The sequence below is a fragment of the Hypanus sabinus genome, chromosome 25 (assembly GCF_030144855.1).
Source record: "Hypanus sabinus isolate sHypSab1 chromosome 25, sHypSab1.hap1, whole genome shotgun sequence".
NCBI classification, from domain to species: Eukaryota; Metazoa; Chordata; class Chondrichthyes; order Myliobatiformes; family Dasyatidae; genus Hypanus; species Hypanus sabinus.
In genome coordinates, this window is record NC_082730.1 from 52,243,731 (window position 1) to 52,268,957 (window position 25,227).

At 40.8% G+C, this 25,227-nt stretch overlaps 1 protein-coding gene across 1 annotated transcript in view; it reads left to right on the plus strand.

Annotated features, from left to right (window-relative positions):
- ppfia4 (PTPRF interacting protein alpha 4) overlaps positions 1 to 25,227 on the plus strand; it is a 219,228-nt gene that overhangs the window by 12,447 nt on the left and 181,554 nt on the right. The window contains exons 3-4 of the mRNA XM_059950617.1: positions 393 to 557; positions 12,429 to 12,503. Coding sequence (XP_059806600.1) covers positions 393 to 557; positions 12,429 to 12,503 — 240 coding nt within the window. The remainder of the gene's footprint in view (positions 1 to 392; positions 558 to 12,428; positions 12,504 to 25,227) is intronic.

The following is a 25,227-nucleotide window of genomic DNA, read 5'->3' on the forward strand; positions in this document are numbered from 1 at the left end:
AAATTCCTAGTATGTGTATAAATACCGTATATGGCAGATAAAGTTGATCTTTGTTAGACATCACTAGGTATTAATGTCAGGGCAATTTAGTGAGTAGGCTTTAAACAATTTGAAATAAGCTTCATTTGAAGCTGTCTTACCCTTGTAAGCTTGTGGCAGCAGACACGCTTCCAGATAAGAACAGGATTAATGGGAAGATGGCCAATGTATGTCTCTGATATCTTGTTTAACAATACATCAAACTGTGTTTTAAACCTTGGTGTTATGAAAAAGGTGTCCAACATATTGAATGGAGTTGAATTATTAATTGTACTTGTAGAATCATTTGGTTAAGCCTGATAAAAAAATTATTAAACAAGCTAAAGCCCTTCTAACTTATGATTATTTGACAGCTCTTACTTGAACATCTGGAGTGCCTTGTGTCGAGACATGAGCGGTCACTGCGAATGACAGTGGTCAAGCGACAATCACAGTCTCCATCAGGTGTCTCCAGTGAAGTTGAAGTTTTGAAGGCATTGAAATCATTATTTGAACATCATAAGGCTTTGGATGAAAAGGTGAGAAGTTACTGGTGGACTGGGAGAAAAAGAATCATGTCTGAAGGTGGTTAGTCTCCTTTGTCAGTCCTCTTAAGATATTTGATAGGTATCAGATGAGTCTCCAATTCTTTCACATCACAATCAGAAATAAACTAAGAACTGTCTCCAAATTCAGAAATGTATTTTGGTTCTGGAAATAGAAACATAGAAAACCCACAGCATAATACAGGCCCTTCAGCCCACAAAGCTGTGCCGAACATGTCCTTACCTTAGAACTACCTAGGCTTACCCATAGCCCCCTATTTTTCTAAGCTCCATGTACCAATCCAGGAGTCTGTTAAAAGACACTATCATTTCCACTTCCACCACCGCCACCATAAGTCCATTCCACACACTCACCACTCTCTGCATAAAATCTGACATCTTCTCTGTACCTACTTCCAAGCACCTTAAAAATATGCCTTCTTGTGCTAGCCATTTCAGCCCTACGAAAAAGCCTCTGATCAATGCCTCTGATTATCTTTTACACCTCTATCCTCCGTTGCTCCAAGGAGAAGAGGCCGAGTTCACTCAATCTATTCTCAAAAGGCTCCTCAATCCAGGCAACATTCTTGTAAATCTCCTCTGCACCCTTTCTATGGTTTCCACATCTTTCCTTCTTGGCTCTTAAACTCAGTCCCATGGTTGATGAAGGCCAATGCACTATATGCCTTTTAACCACAGAGTTAACCTGCGCAGTTGCTTTGAGCGTCCAATGGACTTGGACCCCAAGATCCCTCTGATCCTCCACACTGCCAAGATTAATACTATATTCTGCATCATATTTGACCTACCAAAATGAACCACCTCACACTTTTCTGGGTTGAACTCCATCTGCCACTTCACAGCCCAGTTTTTCATCCTATCAATGTCACACTGTAACCTCTGACAGCCCTCCACACTATTCACAACACCTCCAACCTTAGTGTCATCGGCAAATTTACTAACTCATCCTTCCACTTCCTCATCCAGGTCATTTATAAAAATCACGAAGAGTAGAGGTCCCAGAACAGATCCCTGAGGCACACCACTGGTCACCGACCTCCATGTACACTAAGAACCGTCTACAACCACTGTTTTCTTTCTGTGGGCAAGCCAGTTCTGGATCCACAAAGCAATGTCCCCTTGGATCCCATGCCTCCTTACTTTCTCAATAAGCCTTGCATGGGGTACCTTATCAAATGCCTTGCTGAAATCCATATACACTACATCTACTGCTCTTCCTTCATCAATGTGTTTAGTCACATCCAGAAAACATTCATTCAGGCTCGTAAGGCACGAACTGCCTTTGACCAAAGCCATGCTGACTATTCCTAATCATTTTATGCCTCTCCAAATGTTCATAAAAATCTTCTGCATCAACTTACCAACCATTGAAGTAAGACTCATTGGTCTATAGTTTCCTGGACTATCCCTACTCCCTTTCTTGAATAAAGGAACAACATCCACAACCCTTCAATCCTCTGGAACTTCGTCTGTCCTCATTGATGATCACCACCAGAGGTTCGGCAATCTCCTCACTCGCTTCCCACAGTAGCCAGGGATACATCTCATCTGGTCCCAACTTGATGCTTTCCAAAAGCTCCAGCACATCCTCTTTCTTAATATCTACATTCTCAAGCTTTTCAGTTCACTGCAAGTCATCACTACAATCGCCAAGATCCTTTTCCATAGTGAATACTGATGCAAAGTATTCATTAAATACCTCTGCTATCTCCTCCAGTTCCATACACACTTTTCCACTGTCACACTTGATTGGTCCTATTCTCTCACGTCTTATCCTCTTGCTGTTCACATACTTGTAGAATGCCTTGGGGTTTTCCTTAATTTTGCCCGCCAAGGCCTTCTCATGGCCCCTTCTGGCTCTCCTAATTTCCTTCTTAAGCTCCTTCCTGCTAGCCTTATAACCTTCTAGATCTCTAGTTTTTTTGCTAGTTTTTTGAAACTTTCACAACCTCTTCTTTTCTTCTTGACTAGATTTACAACAGCTTTTGTACACTATGGTTCCTGTACCCTACCGTCCTTTCCCTGTCTCATTGGAATGTACCTATTAAGAACTCCATGCAAATATCCCCTAAACAGTTGCCACATTTCTTCCATATGTTTCCCTGAGAACATCGGTTTCCAATTTATGCTTCCAAGTTCCTGCCTGAGAACCTCATATTTCCCCTTACCTCAATTAAACATTTCCCTAACTTGTCTGTTCCTATCCCTCTCCAATGCTATGGTAAAGGAGATAGAATTATGATCACTATCTCCAAAATGCTCTCCCACTGAGAGACCTGACACCTGACCAGGTTCATTTCCCAATACCAGGTCAAGTACAGCCTCTCATCTTGTAGGCTTATCTACGTATTGTGTCAAGAAACCTTCCTGAAGACACCTAAAAAACTCCACCCCATCTAAACCCCTCTCTAGGGAGATGCCAATCAATATTTGGGAAATTAAAATCTCCCACCACAACAACCCTGTTATTATTACTCCTTTCCAGAATCTGTCTCCCTATCTGCTCCTCAATGTCCCTGTTACTATTTGGTGGTCTATAAGAAGCACCCAGTAGAGTTATTAACCCCTTCCTATCCCTAACTTCCACCCACGGAGACTCCATAGACAACCCCTCCATGACTTCCTCCTTTTCGGCAGCCATGACATTATCCCTGATCAACAGTGCCATGCCCCCACTTCTTTTGCCTCCCTCCGTCCTTTCTGAAACATCTAAAGCCTGGTACTTGAAGTAGCCATTCCTGCACCTGCACCATCCAGGTCTTCCTTATAGCCACAACATCATAGCTCTGTGCTGATCCACGCTCTTAGCTCATCCGCTTTGTTCATAATACTCCTCACATTAAAATAGACACATCTCTAACCATCTGAGTGCATCCCTTCTTTATCTCCATTGCGCACTGTCTCCAAGCTTTCTCTATTTGTGAGCCAACTCCCTTTCCTCCATCATATCAGTTTGGTTCCCCCCCCCCCCCCCAAGCAATTCTAGTTTAAACTCTCCCCAGTAGCCTTAGCAAACCTTCCTGCCAGGATATTGGTCCCCCTGGGATTCAAGTGCAACCTATCCTTTTTGTGCAGGTCACACCTGCCCCAAGAAGAGGTCCCAATGATCCAGAAATCTGAATCCCTGCCCCCTGTTCCAATTACTCAGCCACGCATTTATCCTCCACCTCATTCTATTCCTATACTCATTGTCTCGTGGCACAGACAGTAATCCCAGGATTACTACCTTTGAGGTCCTGCTTCTCAACTTCCTTCCTAACTCCCTGTAGTCTGTTTTCAGGACCTGTTCCCTTTTCCTACCTATGTTGTTGGTACCAATATGCACCACAACCTCTGGCTGTTCTCCTTCCCACTTCAAGATATCGTGGACGTGATCTGAAACATCCCAGACCCTGGCACCTGGGAGGCAAACTACCAACCATGTTTCTTTCCTGTGTCCACAGAATCACCTGTCTGACCCCCTCATTATAGAGTCCCCTATCACTGCTGCCATCCACTTCCTTTCCCTACCCTTCTGAGTCACAGGGACAGACTCTGTGCCAGAGGCACAGCCACTGTTGCTTCCCCTAGATAGGGTGTCTCCCCCAACAGAACTCAAACAGGAGTATTTATTGTTGAGGGGGATAGCCACAGGGGTAATCTCTAGCATCTGCCTCTTGCCCTCACCTCTCCTGACTGTTACCCACTTATCTGTCTCCCCAGGCCCTGGAGTAACTACCTGCCTATAGTTACGCTCTATCACGTCCTCACTTTCCCTGACCAGATGAAAGTCATTGAGCTGCATCTCCAGTTCCCTAACGCAGTCCCTAAGGAGCTGCAGCTTGACTCACCTGGTGCAGATGTGGCCTTCCGGGAGGCTGGGAGTTTCCAGGACTTCCCACACCTGGCACCGAGCACAGAACACCGGCCTCACTCACATACTTCCTGTCTGTATTCTACACAGGCAACCTACCTCGCCTCGACCCATTATCGCCAAAGCCCCGTTGAACCAAAGCCTTCCTACTCTGTCTTCCTCTACTCCAACGCCTGCTGCATGAATCTGTCTTCTTTTTAAACTCTTCTCGCTGTTCTCACTGGCTGACCTCCACGCACTTGTGCAGTCCTGCCCCGTTCAAACAGCTGAAGAAATGAAGAACTGTGTTCAAAATACTTTGGTTAATGGTTCTTTGATTATACAGCTTTGATTAAGGTTGACTATTTACGATGGTCTTGCACCAAAAAAATGTTACCAGCCTACAGAGACATAAAATGTTTGAAAGTTGCTGCATGTGCATTTGTGTTTTTAATAAATCTGTCCAAATGTTCAGAAGAAAACCCTTGATGTTATACTTGCAGTTCTTAAAGTGCCATTGCAATTATGAAGATTGGGAAATTGATCATTTGCTATTTGACAGATGCCAAATTGTGTTTATTTCTTTGGTATTCTTTTCATTTAATATGATCCATTTTAATACATTTGCCTTTGACATACTGTGGCTCAGCAAATACTTTTCTATATAACAAGAATAAATTGTATTGCATTAATTAAAATGGTTGCACTGATTGTTTGGCCTAAGGTAAGGGATTTTTATAATTAGTTCTTCCGATAGCCACATTGTGCATACATTTGGGGACATTTCTATATAAAATAACTTAGTTAATGCATTGTAAGCCGTAATAGAAAGTCTTTAGCTGATGCTTCCTAAAAACTCTTCACCCATTTACAGTGACCATACATTTGTGTCCGTCAAAATCTCTGTAGTCAACAACTGTGACATTTTGGTTTTCCTTCCCATCTGCTCTGTAGCTAATTCCTGTTAAAGATGAATTCTAACTCATAATGATAAATATTACAAGAAATGTAACTGATCTATTAGGAATTTATGTCAATCCTCGTTTATCTAATCTCTTAAGTGATATGATCTGTCTGCTTCCACTGGTATAACAATTAGTTTTCATAGGTTGTTTATAATTGGAGCTTAAGTTATTCACTCTTTAAATTAGGTTGAAGGTGGTGCATTTTGAATTTGAGTAAACAAAATTGGAAAATGAAGGGTAACCCCAAAGTGGCATTTTTCCTCCCCTGGTTTGAAAGATGGTCCCGTTGGAAAATATTTAATGTAAATCAAAATAAATATACTGTTAAATCACTGAAGTAACTATATCTACTTCTATTACAATTCATGGCCACATGCAGTTTCAATTTATTATGTCTGGTTAGGCCTTTGCTAACTAAATTAATCCAAGACTAAACCTACTGTCAGACTTTCATCATACCCCATCCTTTTGGCTTTATTATATTTAAACTGTTTTATCAGATTTGGCAGCACACATAAAATGCTGGGGGGTCTCAGCAGGCCAGGCAGCATCTCTGAAAAAAAGTGTAGTCGACGTTTCTGGGCCAAGACCCTTCGGCAGGTACTGTTTTCCATAGATGCTGCCTGGCCTGCTGAGCTCCTCCAGCATTTTGTGTGTCTTGCTTGCATTTTCTCTTGTTTTTTTTTATCAGAGTTGGCATGGTTTATTCATCTGTAATTTATTCTTGCAAAGACATGCCTCCTAATCTTTGTAAATTGATAATCCTATATTACCTGATTTCCCATTCAGAAGAAAAAGGTTTTCTGTCTTCACTTTATTAAAATCCTTCTATAACTTAATAAGAAGTAATAATGAAATATTCCTCTGTCCTTCTCTGCTCCAGTGAAAATTATCCTGCTATCTTTAATCTCAGCTTGGAACTCTGAGGTTGCATTCTCAGCATCATGAATTTCACTGTGGAAACTCAATGGGTTTTATTGATTTGACTGAAGTGGAATATTGCATGCATACACTGCAGCATTGTCCATTTAGATTATGAGACCAAAGCCAAATATGAGAATCTGCACAGTATGCTCTAGTGTCTGGTGGTGATTTATCATTGCCTCTTTACACTCTTATTTTTTATTTCAAAGACACAAATGTTATAGGGTCTCATTAATGGTTTTATCAACCTACACACAATTCTCTGTTAAGTATTGCTCTGTGAACTTCCGATCTGACAATTTCCAAACCTTTTGATGTCCAGCTATTTCTAATAGACTCATTTCCCCAAGTCAACGTTTCCATTCACTAAACTGTGTATTTGGTTTAGTGAATATTGCTAATATCTTTTCACCTACTAGATTAAAAAAAGCAGTTGTTTCTTGTATAGGCCATACTACCAGTTCTGACAATTGGATTGCATGTGTGAGAGGTAGTATTTGATATAATTAGAGCACGCATTAAATATTTTTAAGGAGCAGAAGAACAGTGGATTTGGAAGGACATTAATGGTGAATGTGACAGCGTAAATATAAGACTGTATGGATGCATGCTGAATTCTGAATTTTGCCTTTAGAATCAGAGACTAGGAAATCACAAAGGCTGCAGATGGAACATTGCCTACAGTTTTGCATCTAACTTACATGAGATATGCAATATAAAAGCACCATAGATATGGATTCACTGTGGTTTAATCAGATATAAGTGATTTACAGTTTTGCCAAGCTTCAATATCAGGATTTTTAGTCAGGAACTGCAGAAGTTCAGGAAGAATCTTTGGGATATCTTCATGATTTTAAAGTGTTTTGATTGAATAAATATTGTTTCAATTGTTAAGCCAAATGACTTCAGTTTAACACAGCCACAACAATAATTGAATAGCAGATTCTTCATTCACATAGTAGGACACAGACTATTGAATGGCCTTTTCTCTGCAGTGCAATTTTCTGTAATTGTGTTGGAATGGACTGAATAACTTCATTTAGTTAAACCTCTGTTTCTGCCAGTTTTTAAAATGAGTTCCCAAATTGAAAGATTTAAGAATGCACCATAATTCTGTTCAACTTCGTGCATTTTATTGGGCTAAAGAAAGTTCAGAAATATGAATGTAAAATTTAAATGAAACTGAATCTCTTTTAAGCTTTTGAACTATTTTCTCATTAACTAAACAGAATAGGAGCAGCAAATTGTGATCTGGTGATGCATTTTATGTGGAATACTAAAATGGCAGATTTCTGTCTATAGTTCCCTGAAAGATGAATTTTCAATTTGAGTATTTTTAGAGTAACTCCTATGGTAACATGACTCATACAAAGGACATCAGCATTCTGTTTAAATTTATGCTTCTTTGTCCACCCACGTAAAGATAATCCAGAGAAAGTTCCTAGTCAATGAGCATTCAGCCATTCTGAATATCAAAAACCTAAAAGGTGGTCTTACAAAAAAATTGAAATGCGCCACAGAAGAGATATTATAAAGTGTGACTGATAGCCATGTATCGAGTCTGCGCTCAGCCATTTGTAGCAGGCTATGTTCTTAACACGAGCTGTTAACTCCAACTGTTAACCATCACGTGGAGCATCCTGAAGCATTTCCACAGAGCTTGAGAGCACAGCATGAATCGAGAACAAGCCAGTCACGGTATTTTGTTTTAAAGCAATTGGTTATATTATTATCCATTTCATTTAACAGCAATGATCAGTTTATTGATGAAAAGAAAAAACAACACTTTGCAAAATGCATCTTACTTTGTTTTGAGTTTATATTTGGAACTAAAGTTTTCCTTCTGCATTGATGCTGTTACTTCAGATTCTTCATTTGCTCTTAGTCCTTTTATCTCCTGAGAAATAGAGTTTGAATCCTTATCGATATTAATAAATTTCATTGTCTTTATTAACAGCTTCTTTTGAAGTGTGCTGAGCTATCACATGGACTTTTTAATAAGCAGACCATTCAAATTAATGTTCAGCACAGTTTGTTTTCTCCATTCCTTTCTCTGATCTTCCAGTATGATGGCTGCTACTTCCTCCGTCATCCTTGTATAATGAGAAAAGCAACTTCTTTCCAATGTATGATCTGAACTGTCAGCTGAATTCAATCCTTCCAGTGTTGTCTGGAGTGTGTGGGAAATCTGGCAAGCTCTCTACTGTGTCTGTTGGCAGCTCTTGAACAGAGTCACTTTATTGATGCATTATCTTTAGACTTCCTGAGTAGTTAGTTTGAGTGAGTGTGTGTGATGATGACTTGCATGAATCCATTGCAACTCCACTGTATAATGGAACTTTATCAACATGGTAGTTGATAGAATTCCGATGCGTACATTGACCTGAGACTATTATTTTGCTTTATCAAGTCTGCTCCAGTACATCATTTCTTACAGCAGCTCATCTTACACTCATCCCTGGCTAACAGCATTTGCACATCTCTCCAGCTCCACTGATAACTGGCCTCATTTTGATTATTAATTATCCCTCTCCTTCACTATACCATCAGTGAAAATGTGCACCCTCTTACTTACTACTTTCACTTTCCTCCTGAATTGTGGAAGAGAGCTTTTTGGAGAGAAAATGAGACAGAAGTGATGACTTTCCTGCCATCTTAACTCAGTGGCAGAGGAAGAGGCACTGGAATTAAGAGCACAATTGGAGTGAATAATGTAGAAGGGCCCTCCTGGCAATCTGGTGACAGAATTCAAAATCATATACCCATTGCATTTAAGGTTCACTCACACAGATTTGATCAGCATCTAGTAAAATACAATGCACGAACAATATTGCCACATTTTAAATTTTACAAATATGTATCTTGTTCTTAATCTCCCACAGGTTCTTTGTGCATTTTATTGAACATAACAAGAGAATCCTCACTGTCTAAGGATACACTGTCACAAAGTGTGCATTAGGCTGGATAGCCCATACTTGGATGGAGAAAGTGAAGTGGGTTTTCAACTGGTGCACGTGTATCACAAGAAGGAATAGACAGTGGAGATAGGGGTGTCAATGCCAAATTTTCATCAAAGGGTGTCGGATGCTCGAAACGCTGCTCAGCTGGGCACTGGTGTGACATCTTGGACTGCTGACAAACAGGATACTTTCTGAGTGTGCAGCAAGGAATGTGTAATCGATTGGCAGGCATCCTCAGCTGCTTTTTGCATAGCTTAGCATGATTGGAAGAACTTTGTAGTGTATTATGTTGCAGGCATTTGTAATCATGTATGACTACATTTGTGAAAAATGGCTACCTGTATGGAGTAAGTGCAGGAATTAAATGAGCTGTCTTTGTTGTTCTCACCCCAACATCCTGCAGCATAGTCATTGGTAACTCCTACTCAGAAGAGACAGAGGGTAGGACCATGTGATGTTCTGACTGAAGGACACCTACTATTCAGTTATTACCCCCTGTTTTCCTGGACGAGTTTGCCCTACACTGGTATAGATGGAGAAGTCTTTGGTGGAGCCCTCATATTTTCCTGCATGGAGGATCTTTTTTTTTCACAGAGACAGGAACAGTTACTAAAGCTTTGGGATTGACTTCCATTGGAGTCTGAGGAAAGCAAGAATAATGAACGTGAATATTTTCAATGATTTTTAAGCTTCAGTTATGTCATAATGGGGGATGTTGGGAATGGACCCAAATGCAGGACACAGACACTGAAGTACTAGGAACAGGACGAGACAAAACTAAAGGACGGGACTGATCGCAGACTAGGCTAGGGAACCGGGACCAGGACAAGTGACTGAGAACAAGGAGCCTGAGCGTAGACTCCGAGCCCGAAACTGGACAAGGACCCAAAACTTGGGTCTTGGCTTGAGGCTGGGGTCTTGAGGCTTGAGGCTGGGGTCTAGAGGCTTGAGGCTTGCATAACAGAGGCTGGAACTTGGAGGCAGACTAGGAACTGTACATCAACATAGAGCCTTTGACATCCTTTGACAAGCCGGGACTCAACTTCCACTCCACAACAAGGTGGGGCAGGTCCATCTGTCAGGTAATAGCAGAACGGCCTGACTTACCCGACAGAGGAGAGAACAAGACAAGACAGATCATCTCGCAGGGCAACGGCAGAACGGCCAAACTTACCCCACGGGGCGAGGACAGGAAGAGACAAACACCAAAGAATGACAGACAGTCCCATCTCTGCATCAGGGTTGCTCCGAGTTGCAGTTACGTCCAGCAACCTTGACTGGCTACGGAAACAACCGGATCCCTACCTAGCTCAGAGTGGCTGACGGCCACCCAACTGGCCCGGGAAACGGCCGAATCCATACCGCAATGACAGCTCCGACTACTGACAGCACAGTTCCAAGAAACAATGGTTCTCCAATGCAGCCTAAAGATAGCAAATGGCTGTTCTAGCCTTCCTCCAGCTGTTTGCTCCCAGGGAATCTTGACAAGACAACCCCCCAACCACACTCAATCCCAGGGCCACTTATATTCCCAGCCCCAAGGTGAGCATCAGGTGCTTATGGTTAAGTCCAACTGAAACAAGGGACAGCCGGAGGACCCAGAGTTCAGAGTCTGCGGACTGGACCACAACAAGTTATGGTCTTAACCCACAGAAGTGTTATTTGTTATATGTTTTCCCCCACTTTCTGCCATGTTTGCTTGATGTCCAGTTTTCTTATTGCATTTGAATCTAAATGTTGATGTACTAAAGCCAAGGAATTTTTTTTGGAGGGGAAGATTAATGAGGGAAGAGGTGGGTGGTGTCTGTGATAGGAATGCCCAGGTTAATAAATGTTGAGTGAACCTCAGCATGCTGCAGGGGTCCCAGCCAGCAGCATGAGCTGCATTCAGTGAATCAGATCACTGCTTCTCCCTCTGCTATCCCCATTTTCCTGATTATATCAAATGCATGCTACAGGCCCAGACCTCATCAGTGAAATAAAGCCAACTTCCACCATTCTGGTGACCCTGACTCGAGTACTTTGGACAGTGTCTCTAGTCTCTTATCAGTCTGCTGATGCTTGCTCAGAGACATATATAACTTTATGATGGACTTTGCTGATCTGTTCCCAGATCTGTTTGGGTGAGGATCTTCAGTAACAATTTGAAGAAGTAACCCTTTACCCCTGGTGCCTGGTTGCTAAGTTTGCTTCCAGATGCTGAGATATAAGGGAGAGCAGACTACTTCTTGTGTTTGGACTCCTGGTAGCTGTGCAGAATTTTTGCACACACGTTTCAGAAAGATCTAACTGTGGTTGCTCATCACTGCATTTTGATAAATTGGAAGCCCTTGAGGTTTATTATGCTTCAGGTTGAAGTGGTAGTGCCTTGTTTGCCATAGGGAATAATGGATGACATCATGCATCTGAGAAATGTCAGGCAGAGCAGCAAACCTTGGAGACTGCTCTTTCCAACTGATGTGATTGGGTTGATTGCAGGAGTCAACAGTTTTAGAGTTATTTCCTGAATGCAGTCATTTCCAGTGGATCCTGCTGAAATTCATGAAATCTATTGCATAACTATTCAGTCCTTTAACTCTTGATTTTGCCTGACATAAAATTCTCGGGAAGTTTAGTTCTCAAATTCAAGTTAAAATTTGTGACAGCATTGGAAATAGAGTTTCTCATGCTGTGATTCACAGTCAGATTTGTATTAAGCGTACTGTTCTATGATGGTTTTTGTTCTCTGGTATGATAAGGTCAAGTATCCATTGTACACTCATTCAGAGTCTGGGAGTCAACTGAGGAATCACCAACTAAGTTTGTGAGTGGCAGTAGTTACTGTATACTACTATGTGTACTTAATAGAAAATGGTCATTCATTGTGATTTTCAGAAGCCCCATAATTTTTAGATAATGGTGTTCCACATTTATGCAAGTTATTGACTGAGTACAAAGAATGTTTTCTAACTAAAACTCTACTTAGCTGCTCCTCACAACATTGAAGTGAGTTAGGTAAATTGCCACCATTGGTGGGTGTTGGTGTAAGGTATTTGTTAACATATTTGTTGCTTCTGTGCTCTTGCTTTAATTATAACTTTTCAAATCACCAATTTTATTAATTTTAACTGAGGTGATGAACCACAAAATGCCTGAATACATTTGCTATCCTTAATTCCACAAGGTTCGTGAGCGACTCCGAGTTGCTCTGGAGAGGGTATCAACGCTGGAAGAGCAATTGTCTTCAGCCAACCAGGAGGTAAGAACAAATTCCTTCAAGCCTGTTTGTTACAAACTTACTTGAGTTCAACTCTGCATTTGAATATTGATGAAACTATTGAAATTTGTTGAGATCCTCTCTTTGAGTTCAGCATTGTTTGGTTAGGGTAGGATTGACTGTCTGGTTTATCTGTTTTTTACGTCCTCTCATTTCTATCAAATGGAGTCAACAATCAGAGTATTAACTATGAATATCTTTCCATGCATTTGTTTTTTCAATTGATGTAGTAATGTCTTAATAGATTAAATTCTTCCCTTTAAAAATACAAATAGAACTCAATGTAATGCAAGTGATATTAAGTTTACAGAGATTCTCTTATGTTGTAGGTTGACAACCGTTTGAGTGACTTGATCTGATGGTTCTGAATTCACAATTAATATTCTGCTTTATCAGGCTTTATTTACCTGCTGTGGAATGCCAATTATTAAGCACATTGTCCTGGATTTTGTCATTGGCAGAAGTGTAACACTAGTCATCATTAACTAAAAAACCAAGCTTCCTACAAATATTGAGTCATCTCGGCAATGTGGAAATTTCTTCTGAAGTTGAGAGTCAGGTAAAAAGAATCTGCCGTCTAACAGGCTGAGCAACCAGTAAACAAGGAAGTGAAAAGTGCATTATTTTCATGAACAGGGAATTAAGTTAAAGTCAAGATATATAGTTCAAATTAAGGAATAAGCAATAATATCATTATTTGGCTTAAAGTTTAATACCAAGCACTTTTTATATAACACAGGCAATACAAAGGGTATCAGTTTTCCCTTTACCTAAGCGCATTATTAAAGCCTAGCTACATTTCATACAGCAAGGTAGAACATTTTCATGAGCATCAAATGAAGATTCTGAAGCTAAACTATTATTTCTTATGGCTTGTTTGAAATTCCTGATGATTTCATCACACCGAGTCCTCTTTTCAAATCTACCAATTGGTAAGTTACTTATCCCTTATTTTTTAATAACTAAAGTGAAATCATACAAAGAAAGTTATGCACAGTTATTTTAATATCCTGATGAATATTCTTCTTAGCAACTTCCTGCAGTGTTTAGGAAATTGCTTTTAGATTCTTGGAAACTCAAGACAATCCAGAAAATTGAGAATCCCTCATTCTATCCAATGCTCCAGTCAAGTTGATTGTATGGAGGAGAAATTTCATTTGTGTTAGTTTAGAACAAGTTGAGTAATAGAAGTGCAGGTAATTCAGAGCAGAATTTCTCACTCTAAACTTCAAGCCTGCTCTGCCATTCAATATGATCATAGCAGAACATCCATCTCAGTACCATACTAACTCACACTTTCTATACCTTTGATGTAATTTGTATCTAGAAATTTATCTGCCTCCTTACATGTGTTGTGACTTAGCTGCTACATGCTCCATGGTTGATTAGTCCACTTGTTCACTGCCCCCTGGTTGAAGACCTTTCTTTTTGTTTTCACTCTAAATGTTTTATCCTGTACATTGAGACTATGGTCCTCACTTTGAACTTACAGCTACGGGAAATCTCTTCCTTGTATAGATGCTAGCTCATCATTCAAACCTTTATTGAATTATTTGCACCACGCATTTCTCTGCTTGGCTGAATTGAGTCAGACTGTTCCTGCTAGCTCCAGAGGAGTCCTCATCTCCTTAGTTATAAATAAGCCTGACTTCAAACAAAATTTAAGCACAGGATATACACGGCAAAACTGTACATCATCCCTAATACTGCTTATTTTCTAATTTATAGTAACATTAAGAATCAATATCAGAATCAGAATTAGGTTTAACATCACTGGCATATGTCAGGATATTTGTTGTTTTGCAGCAGCAGTTCATGGCAATACATAGTAATAAAAACTATAAATTACAGTAAAAGTATATACAAAATAGAACATTAAATTGACCGGGTCGTGCAAAAACAGGGGAAAAGTACTAAGGAAGTGTTCATGGGTTCAATGTCAATTCAGAAATTTGATGGTGGAGGGGGAGAAGCTGTCCCTGACATGTTGACTAAAGCAAGATGGCACTGGTGAACCACAGCGACATGTTGCAGGCTACTTACAGAACTTCTAAAAATACTTCTCTCACTGCAACTTCCAATTTCCTTTTAAGCAACATTCGAAAAGTCTCAATATACTAGCGATTTCATGAAGTACTCGGTGGATTTAACTTTCAAGCATGCTGGTATGGCACCTTTAAGGGGACAAAGATAATTGCAATGGCCAGAAGAGACAGAGGAGGGGAGGTTGCCAAGCCAGACTAAAATGTCAAGGAATGTAAGTTTCTCTACCCACCTCCTTGTTATCAAATGTACGGTTGCTGGAGAACAACATTAAGGACCAAAGGGCAAGATTGTTATTTTGGAGGGAAATAAGGAATTGCTGTGTCCTATGTCTCATAGAAGACATAGCTCACTCTGGACATGCTAGATACGTTGGTGAGGCCTGAAGGGATCGATCAGGCTGCTGAATCAGAGAGGGCAAAAGGTGTGGGTCTCCGTTTCATGATAAACTCTTGCTATTTTGTTGCATTCTTGTTCCCCCAACCTGGAACATCTAATGATTAAATGCCAACCATTTTACTCTCCTCCCTGATCCTGATTGCAGTTTACATACCACAAGAAGCCAACATTAATCAGGCACTTAAGTAAGACATAGGAACAGAATCAGGCCATTCGGCCCATTATGGCTGATCCTGGGTCCCACTCAACCCCATACAACTGCCTTCTCACCATATCCTTTGATGCCCTTACCGATCAGGAAACTATCAATTTCCGCCTTAAATATACCCTCCGACTTGGCCTCCACCACATTCTGTGGCAGAGCATTCCACAGATTCACTACTGTTTGGCTAAAAAAATTTCCTCCTTACCTCTGTTCTAAAAGGTTGCCCCTCAATTTTGAGGCTATGCCCTCTAGTTCTGGATACCCCCACTGTAGGAAACATTCTTTAAGTTTTTTTACATGGAGGGAGGTGGATGTGTGGAATGGGCTGCTGGCGGTGGTGGTGGAGGCGGATATGATGTGGTAGTTTGGGAGACTCCTGGATGGGTACATGGAGCTTGCATTAGGGTTAAGGTAGAGGGCTGTGGGTAACCCTAGGTAATTTCTGGGGTAGGTACATGTTTGGTACAGCAATGTGGGCCGTAGGGCCTATATTGAGCTGTGGGTTTTCTATGTCTTACCCTTCCTGAGGTCCACAATCAGCTCTCTCGTCTTACTGATGTTGAGTGTCAGGTTGTTGCTGCAGCACCATTCCACCAATTGGCTTATCTCACTCCTATACGCCCTCTCGTCACCACCTGAGATTCTACCAACAATGGTTGTATCATCAGCAAATTTATAGATGGTATTTGAGCTATGCATAGCCACACAGGCATGTGTATATAGAGATTAGAGCAGTGGGCTAAGCACACACCCCTAAGGTGTGCCAGTATTGATTGTCAGCGAGGAAGATATGTTAGCACCAATCCGCACAGACTATGGTCTTCCGGTTAGGAAGTCGAGGATCCAATTGCAGAGTGAAGTACAGAGGCCCAGGTTCTGCAACTTCTCAATCAGGATTGTGGGAATGATGGTATTAAATGCTGAGCTGTGGTCGATGAACAGCATCCTGACGTAGGTGTTTGTGTTGTCTAGGTCGTCTAAAGGAAATCTGAAACTGACTTTGTAAGCAAATATCAATGATAACCCATTACCATTGGACCCGTCAATTATAGGGAAGATATCAACAAAATAGAGAGAGTACAGAGAAGATTTACTAGAATGTTACCTGGGTTTCAGCACCTAAGTTACAGAGAAAGGTTGAACAAGTTGGGTCTTTATTATTTGGAGCATAGAAGGTTGAGGGGGGACTTGATAGAGGTATTTAAAATTATCAGGGGGATAGATAGAGTTGACGTGGATAGGCTTTTTCCATTGAGAGTAGGGGAGATTCAAACAAGAGGACATGAGTTGAGAGTTAAGGGCAAAAGTTTAGGGGTAATACGAGGGGGAATTTCTTTACTCAGAGAGTGGTAGCTGTGTGGAACGAGCTTCCATTAGAAGTGGTAGAGGCAGCTTCGGTATTGTCACTTAAAGTAAAATTGGATAGGTATATGGACAGGAAAGGAATGGAGGGTTATGGGCTGAGTGCGGGCCAGTGGGACAAGGTGAGAGTAAACATTTGGTGTGGACTAGAAGGGCTGAGATGGCCTGTTTCCGTGCTGTAATTGTTATCCTCTCCACACCCACCTTATCTAGTCCTTTCAACATTCGGTAGGTTTCAATGAAATCTCCCCGCATTCTTCTAAATTCCAGCGAGTACAGTCCCAAAGCAGCCAAACACTCCTCATATATTAACCCCTTCATTCCCAAAATCATACTTGTGAACATCCTCTGGACTCTCTCCAATGACAGCAAATCCTTTCTGAGATATAGGGTCAAAAACTGTTGACAATACTCCAAGTGTGGCCTGACTAGTGTTCAGCATTATGTCCTTGCTTTTATATTATATTCCCCTTGAAATAAATGCCGACATTGCATTTGCAGCCTTTACCACAGACTCAACCTGTAAATTAACCTTCTGAGAATCTTGCATAAGGACTCCTAAGTCCCTCTGCACCTTGAGATATTGAATGCTGCCATCACCAAACTGGAAACAGCCTACTCTGTTGGAATTCAAATCATAGTTGTAGACTTCAATCAGGCTTACTTGACAAAATATCTGCTCAATTATCAATACCAGAGGTCCCACCACACTTGACCTCTGCTACACTACAATTAGAAATGCCGACCATTCCATGCCTAGAATGCCTTTCACTTAACTGTCCTTCTTCTGCCTATACGCAGGCAGAGGTAAAGAGCAGGGCTTCAGAGATAAGTATGACCAAAAGATGTTTGCAGGGGGCAGAGAAGCAGCTATGGGAATGTTTCAATTCGGGGGACTGAACTATGTTCAGGGACTCAACAGAGGATTTGAATGAAAACTCCACGGTTGTCATGGACTTTATAAAAACAGTCATGGACATATGTGTCCCCACAAAATCATTCAGTCTTTCCCAACTAGAAGCGCTGGATGAACCATGAAATATGCAATTTGCCAAGAACGACATCAGTGGCATTCACATCTGGTGACCAAGTAAGATATAAGAAGTCCAGGTAAAATCTCTAGAAAGCCATCTCGTGTGAAATGGCAAATTCAGAGCAAATTTGAATCACTGAAGGATGCTGGGCAGCTGTAGGTACTGTAGGCTTCAAGCATGCCTAAGAAGAACATGGTAACCTGCTTCAATGACTGTTGTCCAGCAGCACTTACACCCACTGTGATGAAGCATTTCGAGAGGTTGGTGATGAAGCATATCAATGCCCTCCTGAGAAATGACTTGGATCTGCTCCAATTTGCCTACCATCACAACAGGTCCCCAGTAGATGCCATTTCATTGGGTCTTCACTCAACCCTGGGGCACCTAGACAGTGAAGATGCATACATCGCAATGTTCTTTATTAACTACAGCTCAGCATTCAATGCTATCATCGCCTCAAAACTAATCAGTAAGTTTCAAGACCTTCCCCTCAATACTTCCTTGTGCAATTGGATTACCTACAGAGCCCAGTCAGTTTGGATTGACAAAAATGTCTCCTCCACAATCTCTATCAGCGCAGGTGCACCACAAGTCTGCGTGCTTCGCCCCCTGCTCTGCTCACTTTATACCTATGACTCTAAGACTAAGCGCAGATTTAATAACCATATTTAATTTTGCTGTTGACACCACTGTCATTGGCCTAATCGAAGGTGGAGACAAATCAGCAGAAGGAGGAAGATTCAGAATCCAGCTCAGTGGTGCCACAACAACAACTTCTCGCTCAATGTTAGCAAGGAGCTGAATATTGACTCAGCAACTTTAAATTCCTCAGAAGATCTGTCCTGGGCCCCACATGTAAAGGCTGTTTTGAAGAAAGCATGGCAGCACCTCTACTTCCTTATAAATTTTCAAAGATTTGGCATGACATCAAATACTTTGACAATCTTCTATAGATGTGTGGTGAAGAGGATATTTACTGGTTCAGGAGAGTATCATAGCCTGCTATGGAAACACCCAAATTCCTTGAATGGAAAATCTTACAAAAAGTCATAGATACAGCCCAGATCATCGTGGGTAAAACAATTCCCACCATTTAACACATCTACATGGAGCATTATCGCATCACCGAGGACTCGTCCATCTGGGCCAAACTCTCATCTCATTGCTATCATCAGGAAGAAGGTATGAGAGATTCAGAACTCACACCATCAGGTTCAGGAATAGTTATTACCACTCAGTTATCAGGCACTTGAATCAGAAGGGTTGGCTTCACTCAACTTCACTTATCCCATCATTGAACTGTTCCCACAAACTATGGACTCACTTTCAAGGACTCTTCACATTATGTTCTGGATATTTACTGCATATTTATTTATTATTTTTTCTTTTGTATTTGTGTTGCTTTTTGCACATTGGCTGTTTGTCCATCCTTTTGGGTGTGGTATTTCATTGATTCTATTGTGCTTCTTGGATTTACTGTGTATGCCTGCAAGAAAATGAATATCAGAGTTTTATATGGTGACATATATATACTTTGATAATAAATTTACCTTCAACTGAATTTACTTTAAAAGTGTGTCTTCAGGTTCACATGAGAAGAGGGTGATGGGGGAACTTCATGATGGATGCCACCTTTTTGAGGCATTGCCTTTTGAAGGACTTGAATAGATTTCAGCTGGGATTAGGATGTTATAATATCTAAATAGCTGCACAGGGACCAAGTGCAATGAGGTGTAGTAATCTGTAATTGCTGCTTAACTTGGGCTTTGTAAATTTTCATTACACATCATATTTGTCTATGATTTTTGATCCCTGGATACTTTATGGTAGTCTCGATAATTGCAACCGTCCTCACTGAACTAATGAATGTGGTCTTTCTCCTCTTGAAGTGAATAGTAACTGTCTGTTGTCTTTGAGGTGCTTGAAGAGCGATGAATTCTTTTTGATAGCTTGTCTTTGTCACTAAACAGTAACAATGGACATTCTGACATTAATCTCACTTCATGGTTCAAGATTAAATGATAATGCTAGTTTGCTTGTCTCTGATGAAGCAAGATTAGGATTTCATCTTCAGTTTCAGATGATCATAACCAAGGATTGTTGATCAGCATATCATTACATTGTCAGCTTATATTTCAATCTGACCTGAAGCATGAGATTGGCATCTTGATTCAGAATTTGATACCAAAACCTGAAGATAACTCAATGCATTACAGTAGTCAGAAATTGCTTCTTGCCAAAGTTTAACAGATACTTCTGACAAGCACAGGTGAAGAATTATTCTTAACCACTGTGGCTAAACATGAGATGAAGGTTTCAAATCTTTTAAGCGTGTGTCAGTATCTGGAGTCCAGAGCTTTTTAAAGAAATAGCCAGCTTAGTCATGGTATAATGTTTATTCTGCACTAATGTTAGGGCAATAATTTGCAGTTTACAAGATGTCAGTGTTGGGGAATAATCTATCCACTTGGTTTCACACTAATATCATCAGAGAGCTTGAAAATATGATTTCCAAGAGCAACATGACTTGCTTGGACCTCACTTATAATGTCATGCTGAATAAAGAACGTATTTCCGGTATTGCAAAGTAATGTTTTTGTTTTGTTTGGGTGACTTCCTCATTCTGATTGATATAGGGATGATTGTCAAATTTCCCTCTTTTTGTAACAAGCCTAAAGTCTGACAAGATGCAGGACATGGATGTGTAACATGAATCTTAGAAAGGTCAGTCTTACAGATTCAAGTAGGCTCATTAATTGGTTTTGTTCCACGTGTCCGACGTGAAACAAGTAACAGCAAAACGACAATGCCAATACACACCTGCCCTATGGTGGGACATACAGAACAAAAATAATTCCTAGCTATATTTTTGAAACAAAGTTTTTGATGCCTTATACTCCAAAAAGTAACAATATGACGCCGGCTAATGCTGCTTCTAAAGGCAGCCAGAAATGTATTTGTATGGATGATTCAATTTTGTCAATTGAAATAAGTTAAAAATTGCATTGCCTGGTATATTTTGGTAGGAGTGTTTGGCAAACTGTCATTGGAACAGGAAGTGCACAGCTTTTGTGTTCAGTTTTTGCTGTCGACACTGTGACGAATGGACTTCATTACAATTCGTCAAGAGAACTGATTCTCATTCATTTATGTATCAGATGTAACCTAAACAGAGAAGGAAATACGTTGTTTGCACTAACAACCAACACAACCTAAGGTTATGCTGGGGGCAGCCCACAAGTGTGATCAGATGTAATGAAAACAGACAGAGAAGTGCGTTGTTTGCGTTAACCAACGCAACCTAAAGTTATGTTGGGGGCAGCCCCACAAGTGTTGCCCCACATTCTGCTGTCAACATAGCAGCAAATCAACACAAGCAACAACAAAACAACAGCAAATCAAGTCCCTCCACCCACTCACACATGGACAGGCCTCCAACCTCAGCACATAATGCCTCTGCCTCAGACTCACAGAGAGAGAGCCTTTGACTTTTGGACACGTTGACCCAGGGGCTTCAACCATCAGGCCTCAACTTTGATCTACAACCTTTGGTTTTCGACCCCAGGGCTTGCCAATCATGAGGCTTTGAACTTCGGGCTTCGAACTCCAGTCTCGCATGAACCTCTGACTCTGAGATTTGCTGATCTGGGGAGTTACTGTTTCACTGGACAACAATTCTTTTCAAAATTGTTGCTTCCTCAGATTTTTTTTGTTTATGATAGACTGCTTGGAGATGAACACAAATATAATTTCAGACTATGTGTATCACGTAGGAATTTGGAGAAACTACAAATTAACTTTTATTCAATATATTGTAATGTGTTTAATTGCATAATGGTGCTGATGCTTTGCAATAGTTCAACTAAGTTAAAAATATTTTGTTAATGATTTTCATTTGTACTCATTGTCTGAGGCTTCTCACTTAAGTGTCCAACAATAATACACCAGCATTGATGGATTCCAGTTGCCCTGGTATCTTTTCTCCATGACCGCAATGTCCTGGTGAAACCTTTCACCATGCTCGTCACTAACAGCACCAAGATTTGCAGGGAAGAAGTCTAAATGGGAATGCAGAAAGTGAATCTTTAGTGACACGTTGCATTTCATGGTTTTATATGCTTGAAGCATGCTTTCAACCAGCTGTATGTGGTTTGGTGCTCTGTAGATGCCGAGAAAAATCCCAACAACTTCCTTGAATGCCTTCCATGCGATTTTCTCCGGTCCCACTAGATGACCTGTTTGCTTTGTGAACCAACAAAAATGCTTTCCGTAATCTTGGCATCAGTTATTCTGAGAAACATCTGTCTCAAATATCAAAATCCTTCATACAAATTTTTTGTGCCTGGTGATAGCAAATTCCATCCTTACAGTCCTGAATCCAATAATTATTACTAAAACCTGTCCTGCCATGCAGCAGCTGTGCCGCCTAAGCACGCCTGGACAAGATAGGAAACTTCCCAGCTTACATTGTAGGCAACAGTTTAATTGGCTTGAATTATGAATTGAAATAGTAAACATAAGTGATTTTTAAAAAATGGTGTGTGATAGGGAAATTTAATGTTGATCTTCATGATCAGTAGCTCAAGATTCATAAGATACACCTAAAGGTATTCAGGAAGCAAAATGTTTGTTGTCCAGTGGTTGTGCCTCCTGCCTGCATTGACCTTTTTTATCAGGGTCTCGCTGGCTTCGAGGGACTCACCAACCTGAGGGCTCGGCAATCTCAGTCACTGACCATGGGGATCACTGGCTTTCTACTGCAGAGTGTTCCAACTTGGACTCCAGCTCCTCCTCTGAATCTTCATTTATACCACCCCCCCCCACCTCTAACTCCCCTCAACCCTGTCCCTGAAGCCTAACCTGTTTCCTAAATTCCCACACTCCCCCCCCCCCCCCCACTATCCTTATAAACCTAAAAATCAACAAAGTCTGAGCCATGCCCTGGACTGATATTACAGTTCAGCGCCATCTAGGCCTGAAGGGCTAATGAACTGCAAGATATTTTTCAATGTTGGCTGCACAAACTGCTTCCTGTAAGTTATTTCTCCACAAACTTGTGTTCTGTATTTGAGGCATTCCAGAAAAAAAATCAAAACATTGATTCCTGAAATTAAAGTGTTGACTTCCAAGGAAATGTTGTCAGTTGGGTCCGTAGTCAATTGGGATTTAGAAGAATGAGAACTGATCATATGAAACTATAATATTCTGAATCGGTTTGACAGCTTAGGTGCTGAGAAGATGTTTCCTCTCAAAAATAGTTTCAAACTTATGGGAGAGCACATCTTGCACAATTTTCATGGTCCCAGAACACATCCTACACAATTAGGAAAGCTCACCAATGCCTCTACTTTCTGAGGAAGCTGAAGAGAGCTGGACTTTGCTCAGCTATGCACAGTAGAGTGAATCGTAACATGCTGCATCACCTCATTGTATGAAAACTGTACTGTGGTCGACAGGAAGAGTCTACCACGGGTAGTCAAGACTGCCCAAACCCATCACCGGCAGCCTACCTGCCATCAAGAGCATATATACAGAAAGGTGTCAGAAAAGGGCCAGTAATATCATGAAGAGTCCTACCCACTCAGGGAGGAGGTTATGTAGTAGCATCCATGCCAGGAACTCCAGACACAAAAACAGTTACTTCCCCCAAGCAGTAAAGTTGATCTACACTTTCACCCACTAACCCACCCCTCCACACCCCCCACCACCACTGCTTTGTCATTTCTGCTCAGAGTCACTTTCTGTGCCTAGCATCTCTTTATGGATATACAATCAATCTATGTATATAAGCAACATATATATTTATTGTTTTATTAATTTTGTGTTCTTTATCTTATTGGTGTTTTTTTGTGCTGCATTGGATCTGGACTAACAATTAGTTTGTTCTTCTTTACACTAGAAATGACATTAAACAATCCTGAATCTTCAGAATTTCAGGGCGCTGTTCCAGTATCAGAGATTGCCCATTTCAGGTGGAGCTGAGATCTGAGTAGTTGTGATGAAGTCATTGAACTTAATGAAGGCAGAGAGTGATACCTGGGCAGCGAAGATGTTAAGACTACTGGGGATAGTAGGAAAGAGGAGTTTCGGCCAGCATCGGATCAGATCCTACTGAAAGGTGGGGCGTCTGAAGAGTCATTTGACTTATTCCTGTTATCTTATGTTCTAGGCTGGACATTGACTTTTTCTATCAATGAGTGATAGCTTTGGTAAAAAGAAGTGGAGGGATTAATACTGTCTGGCCACATTCATTGCAGCTACATAAGGCTGCAGTGCAGCTGCAAATTTGAGCCTGCTATTTTGAATGTGGGTATGAGCTATATTTAAAGGTTTACATTGCTTTCTTCTCAAGGAGAACAATCATTCACTGACTCTTCATTCACAAGCAACAGGGTACTGGTGGAGGTTTAATTTCAAGGAAGAGCTGAGGACCAGCTTGGAACAATGCTGATGTATCATATTGAAACTTTATGGTCAGCCTGGCAGCAGTTGCAGTTTGAGACTACAGGAGGATTTGACTCCCCCCTTCTCTCTCTCTCTCTCTTTCTGTCTCTTCAGGATTGGTTCTGAACATTTGTCTAATCCTGAATAAACTCCCTTCACTCCTAAATTGTGCAATATGGTTTGTACTGGTGCACAACCAGAATCATATCACCACGTTAGTGAAGGTTTAGTAGCCAGCTCCACACTGTGTGATATGAAAACATCGAATGCTAAAGCCTGAATATTATGTTTCAACTCAAAATAAAATATGCTCATTCATATTGTAATAAAATTTTATCTTCCCAAGTTATGCAAAATGCTTGAATTAGCATTCGACGGTGATATGCTGGCAGGGTGTAAGGTTTTTTATATCCTTTCCTTTGGTTTTTATATTCACAGGCAATCCTCCAATTCAGTTCATCACCTGCAGGAATTCTAATGGCCAGTATAACCTTGAAAAGCAGCCTATATGACTAATCAGAGAGTGAGCTGTCAAGAACAAAATTTGCCCACACATCTTCACAGAATATTGAATCCCAATGTATTTTTGAAGACATAAATGAAGTTTAGAACATTGTACAGCCTGTATCTTTAGCTGAAGCTGCTGGTTACTCAGGCTAGGCTTATGTCCCAAATAATTATGCGTTGGCAATCTATAATAACTGCTGCTTTGAGACTGTTATTAATGGAATCATAAGATTACAGAAGTCTTACAAGACAGAGAAAGAAATTTTTATCAACAGACCCATGCCAGTGTTTGTACTCTGCCTCAGCCACATTGTTCTTGCTTTTATTTATTTATTTATTTATTTATTTATTGGTATTCAACATCCTTCCTTCGAGCTGAGCTGCACAGAAATCCCCCAATTTAATCCTATCCTAATCACGGGATGATATACAATCACCAATTAACCTACTGACTGGGATATCTTTGGACTGTGGGAGGAAAGCAGAGAGCCCGGAGTACACCCACATAGTCACGGGGCAAACATACAAGCTCCTTACAGGCAGCAGCGGGAACTTTTCGATGTTCTTTCCCCGGCTCAACTGAGGATAAATTCAACAACTACGTGGCTGTTATTCTATTGAATAATCTGAATTCTTGCTGAAAATGATATTGATAGTCAAATTCAGGATTACTGAAGGAAAGCCAGTATGTTTTTATTAAAGGAAGGTTGTG